Genomic DNA, 6,000 nt, shown 5'->3' with positions numbered 1-6,000 from the left:
AATGTCTTAGAGGTGCAGGGGAATTAAGAGTCCTTAGCTTGGGTTTCTGTCGCCACAGCCCCATAGTGGTATAGATTCCCTGCACTTTGCCCCTTTTCCAGCACAGCACCGCTGGGTCTCAGTGGCAGTCCGAAGCCGCCACTCATTTCAACACTCGGCAGAACCAGCTAAGATTACCAATGTGCAAGACAGTCAGGGATGAGGGGGGAAGCCTGATTTGAAAAGAACGTTCAATGGAACTGAAAAACCTCCTGTATGAAAGTGAGAGCCCCACACTTCTTGCTCGAGTAGAATTTAACTGGAAATTGCAAATCATGGGCCATTCAGGTTCAAGAGCATTAAAACAATGCACTACATTGTCTACAATCACTCTACATTAGTCAAATTCCTGTTCAAACCAGTTTATCTTCAGAGGGACAGCTCCTTTCTAGGCCACCAGTTCAACTCTAATCCACGTCAGCACTGACTAGTAGTAGTTACCATCCAACTACAGTTCAGTGGCTGCCCAGTTCGTAATGGAGAGGGGTCTACATCACAAAAAAAAGCTGTGACAGTTGGCACTAAATTGCCCTCCTCATTAGCAATCTGGATTGGAACGGGCTACACAGAGACTGAATGCCTTTCCCCTCCAGAGGTGGTTCTGTCCCATCAGAGATCAGGGACTTTGGCAGGGTGGGGGAAATAGGCAATGCCCAAGTGACCATCCCCCAAATGGGGGATATTGGTTTCCAGGGCACTTTTCACAAGTTTGAACATTTACTTATAGGGCAAATAAATCCATATGGGAGAAACACTGCTAAGGGCATGTACTTAGGGTGAACAATGGCATAGACCAAAAACTTACTGATTTCTCCCTGTCCTGTCCCTTTTCTCATACATCGCACTCATGCCTTCTGCAGCATTTATGGGCCCTCAGTGCATTCATGCACAAAACCTGGGCCAGTTTTGACCCTTTGGGTTTTACACCCTGACAAGATCAAGTAACAGAGATAAGTCAAGCAGGAAAAACGGATCGAATGTAGTTTTTTCAATCCCCAGAGCTACCTCTCCATTACTGCGGGACTGAAAACACACACCATGGCCCCACACCCCACGGGCTGCACAGTAAGGGTGGGGCAGCGGGTAACCTGTGCATAAAAGTGTCATCTATTTCCTATAAATGCATCTGCCAGACAGTGTGCAAACATTCCGACGAGCCAGCTTGCCTCTTTAAAAAAATCCCCCCCAAAAATGACAAGAGCCAACTCTGTAGAAAGCCAGCCACTAGCATTATTTCAAGGTGGCTACACAAGGCACAGGAGAAGACTCTGTGCTGAAGGGTGGCATGGAGGGGAAGGAGGAGGAAAAGACAGATAACGACTGTATAACCCTACATGTCTTTCACGTCAATTTTTATCAACCAAAGCCTTTCTTTAGCCTCAGACTTTGAGGGGTATATAATCTCACCCTCAGCTAAGGCCACCAGGGACTTACATGCCTGTACCCAGATTAGTGATTGGAGGAAGCAAAAAGTCACTTCTGTTAGGTCAAGAAATAAACTGAGTGAATGAATGAATCAAATGAAACCCTGCTTGGGAGCAGTTACAAACACCGCCCATCCCCCTTTACCAATTTGGAAGACTGTCAGCTCCTCTGATAGTTACCACACTGGTTACATTCTTCATTCACATACCTGTTAAATCTGATGAATTTATCTGTTTCTAAATACATGCCTGGTGAGAGCCTGCTTTAATATCCTGGGCTTCCCCCACTTGCTCCAGTCTAGCAAACCATCTCTTTAATGGGAGATTTTTGGCATTTCACTGGAGTTCTCATCACTTAGAATTGGTACAGTCCAATGCAAAACACTTTCAACACAATAAAGAAAAAAGATGTTTAACAGAGTTCCGTTATAATTTTACTGTGTTTAACAGAACTACACATTTATACAAAAGTTTTTCAACCATTCGGTATTAAAACTGAGAAGAGAGGCTACAAAACCAGGAACAGATACAAGATTCTTTAATCTACCCCCAATCTTGAGAGGAGTCATTCCATTGGACAGATGCAGATACTTTGCAAATGCAACTCCAAAACGAATTCCAATCAATCCACAGAGAAATCTTCAAGCCAAGAGTCAGTTCTAGATCAGCATCTCAACATTCATAGACAGTTTTAAAATTCTAGGTTTTTTTAGCCTCATCCCCTCACATACAAGTAAAAACATGCTGAATAGTTGAAAAGCTCAAATATATCATCTTTCCTGAGGATGCTGCATGCTCACATGGCAACTGGAAAACTTTGGTACTTTGAACAGCTATCCCAGCCTTAAGAGGAAGAATTAAAAAATATAGTTTTCTTACAGTAACCAGTAACTTTTAAGCACATATTTGCAAAAACAAAATAAAATGTAAGATTCTGCTCTTTAAAGCATTAGATTAAAAAAAGGAAAATGAAGTAGAAATGTAAAAGCTTCAAATAAATTCCAGGGTGTCGCAAGGGATTTTTTGGACATGGATCAGCAAATGGGTTGTCTTTGGTTTCATACAAGCACCAATATTTGTAAAGCACAAAAAAAAACAAACCTACAACCAGCAAAACACACTGAAAGCTACATTCAAAAGCTATTGGAAGACAGTCAGATTTTTCAAGTACACCCAGTGATTTCATTCGGAAATTATGAAAAGGGCAAGTATTCAATACTTTTGCATTAGCAGGGCGTTCATTCCAGAAACAGCCCTTTTTTGGAACATGAACTGTCTGTTTGAAGCGGTTTACCAGAAAGATCAATAACAGTGCCACAAAAGTTCCCTGGTCACTAATACAACAGCTCGTAAATGTATTACTACTGAGGCATGAACTGTGGCCAACCCAATGATCTAATTAAAGGTATATTTTGGAAGTCTTACTTCATGGACCACAATGAACCAGTTTCACAACCTCAGCACCTTTTAAACCACACAAAACCTAGTTCTTCTGTAAACCAACATTTCCTTTGGAGACATTAGTCATCTGTGTTTGGGCTTCTGGTTTTCTGAACTGATCAACTGACAACTTTAAAGGAACTTTTTCCCAGACTGCTGTGTAAATCCTGGGCGTAAGCCAACCAATATGGTTTCATATAATTCAGGAGTTTTCTGGTCTATTGTAATCTGTTGTGGTAAACTAGAAACTACACAGAATAGGTGTAAACCTTTACAGAGAGGCAGTGAAAAAAGGAATGAACATACAACAAATGCAGTTTTTATTTAGTTACGTTCATGCTCTCTAATCCAAAGCACAGACTAAGATGGGATAATATACACAGAAAACTGATTATTCAGGGAGCTATAGGAGCAAAAGGCAGCACCTGATGGAAGGTAGCTGGTATAGTGGGCTAATGTACTGTGGCTTTCCATTTCTGAAAGCTAAGGAACTAAAATGGCTTAAGTCACAAGTGGAACTAGTATGGTGGTCTCAGCCTAATCTCCAGACATCTCTCAAGCCATTGCAGCAGCACTTCTGGCCCTGCTATTCAATCGAAGTGCTGGAGCAGCAAGGCAATCCCCCCAGGACTGGAGCAGCAACAAGCATTTCCTGAAATTCCAGTTTGCACAAGGAGCAGATCATTAAGACAGTTCACCAGGTTGGCAGAGTGAAAATGTACACCTACAACACATCATCGCTCAGTCTCACACTCTTTAATGGAGCTGGAGATAATCCTAGCAGTCACTGGAAGTGCTAGGTGTTGCGCAACTATCCCATGCACACCACTTCTTGTGCCTCAGGACATCCTATTAGCCCATGTGGGAGTGAGGAAGGAGGGGACTCCAGAAGATCTGCAGATAACCCTCCCCCTGCTAAGTCTGAGGCTGTCTTATTTTGTGTTCTCTCTGGGCTCTGGCTTAATGCAGCTCTCCTACTGCAACCTGCTCTAGGGTAGAAGTGCAGAAACAGGGGCTCACGGGAAAGCTGCCTTCTACCACATTGATGCATAAATAATTTCTACATTATGCTTGGCCTTAGCCTGCACTACAGAACTATTTCTCTAGCGCTGAAATGCAACAAAATCATCCCAGACGTAAACAGGAACTCGTTGGGAAGGTCTAGCTTTCTCTGCCACCCAAGGCCTGCTGTTGTTAGTCTGAGATATAAGCTCCTGAAGGTTGCATTTACAGTCCAAGCTGAGACATCTCTTAAAAAGTAGAAAAAAAATAAAATTAAAAAAAAAGGTGGTGCCATGTTCCTTCTAAACAATGTATCCAGCCACCAGGCTCAAAAAATACCTGACTGTCTTCTTAGGGCTTGTCTACAGTACTGCTTAAGTCGATGTAACTTACATTGCTCCAGGGTGTGAAAAAGCCACCCCGCTGAGCAACACACAGTACGTGGACTTAAACGCTGTCTGCACCAGCGCAGAGTCAGCGGGAGACGCTTTCCCACCGACATAGCTTCTGCTCTCGTTGAGGTGGAGTAATTATGCTGATGGGAGAGCGCTCTTCCGTCCGCATAGTGCGTCTTCACCTGACATGCTACAGCAGCACAGCTGCATCGGCGCAGCCCATGTAGCGCGGTAGCGTAGACTAGCCCTTAGCATGTTACCTGCATATGCTCAAGCAAGCAAGCAAGCTCAAACTCTCCCTCACAATGGAACCCTGCAGTCCCATTTCATGGGACAACCAGCTGACCAGGAACAGATTTAATTGTTTGCAAACTGAACACTATCCTTTGAAACAAGATTTATCCATTCCTGTTGCATCTTCTCATCCCTTTGCAAATGGCTGTTACCAGGCAACCATTCATAAATGGCCACTGCTAATTATCTTTAACCTTAGGTCAACATTCCAGTAAAGATAGCCCTACCTCTGCTGATTCTGTTCCTTTGCTATGACCAGCAATGACCTGATCACACCTCTCCCTTGGTGTATGAAATTAATACTATTTACTTCTGTGCTGCTGAGCCAGCCTCAGTGCCATTAGCCCAGCAGTGGGGAGGTGGGATTAAAATACTGCTGTAAAGCCAGCATACTGCTTTTGTTTTCATACGCAGGACAGCAACAGAAGTCAAGAAGCAAAATTCCCCACCAGATTATTGCATCCATTTTAAAGGAGGTCGTGTTTCTGGGTCTAACGTTCAAGTGTCTTTTAAGTAACCAAGTAAAAAGAAATGCAGAATATATATATTTATAAAAACAAACTTAGAAGAGAGTCTCCTTTTATACGGCTGTCAGAGGCACTGGTGTGCAGTGTCCTTTCAGGGGGTGACCACAGAGCAATGAAAGCCCCATCCAAGAGGCTCCCTTCTCCATCTGCTGTTTGAGGAGCTAGATTCTCCCCCTCACCTCCCAGCTTTCCAGGTTACAGGAAAAAGAGTCTCTCACAGAGCTGAATAGCTGGCTCATGGTGCAGAAACTGTCCTGCGAGAAAGGCCAGCTTGTGAGCGTATTTGCAGGGGGCTGGAACTCGGATAGTGCCTGGCCAGTTCCAGTACACGTGGCAAAGCTTGAAAGTCAACCTAGAAACAACAGGAGGAAAGAAAATTCCATTAGAATTCATACCTCCCTACTTGGGACACTGTATGTCTAACCCACAGTGAACACCATGTGTTTGTGGAGGGCTGTCCTTTCAAGGCCACCGGATAGATGCTCTTTAAGGGCTAAAACTGTCTCTCACTGAATTGCCATCCTGGGGCAAACCTGTTAACCTAGCTCTGACAGCAGCCCATGCAATGCTAGGAATCTCCAAAGGGTATTATATCAGCTTTAACAACAGTGTATGTATATTTAGGACCTAGAGATTGTCTTCTGGCTCCATGGGGAGTTACAAGGAGCTTCCTGCAGGAATTAAAATAACCGGGAGGTGATACATCTATGCAAATCTCTAGGCAGGTATACAAGACAGGAGAAGTCCTCCCACCTTGTGGGAAGTTGCATATACCAGTTTGAGATGGTTAAAAGGAGGCTACCAAACAAAGAACTCAACTGTATAAAGTGACCACCCTCACATAAGCGAGAGGTTACTCTCATTTGATCCAAGAACTGA

At 43.7% G+C, this 6,000-nt stretch overlaps 1 protein-coding gene across 11 annotated transcripts in view; it reads right to left on the bottom strand.

Annotated features, from left to right (window-relative positions):
• Positions 1 to 3,200: 3,200 nt before the first annotated feature.
• PIWIL2 (piwi like RNA-mediated gene silencing 2) overlaps positions 3,201 to 6,000 on the bottom strand; it is a 39,052-nt gene continuing 36,252 nt past the window's right edge. For all 11 annotated transcript variants that reach the window (XM_038385074.2, XM_038385073.2, XM_038385072.2 and 8 more), the window contains one exon: positions 3,201 to 5,473. In XM_038385074.2, coding sequence (XP_038241002.1) covers positions 5,317 to 5,473 — 157 coding nt within the window. In that variant the 3' untranslated portion in view covers positions 3,201 to 5,316. The remainder of the gene's footprint in view (positions 5,474 to 6,000) is intronic.

The sequence above is a fragment of the Dermochelys coriacea genome, chromosome 26, assembly GCF_009764565.3.
Source record: "Dermochelys coriacea isolate rDerCor1 chromosome 26, rDerCor1.pri.v4, whole genome shotgun sequence".
Classification (NCBI taxonomy): Eukaryota; Metazoa; Chordata; order Testudines; family Dermochelyidae; genus Dermochelys; species Dermochelys coriacea.
This window is presented reverse-complemented; position numbering and strand designations above follow the sequence as displayed.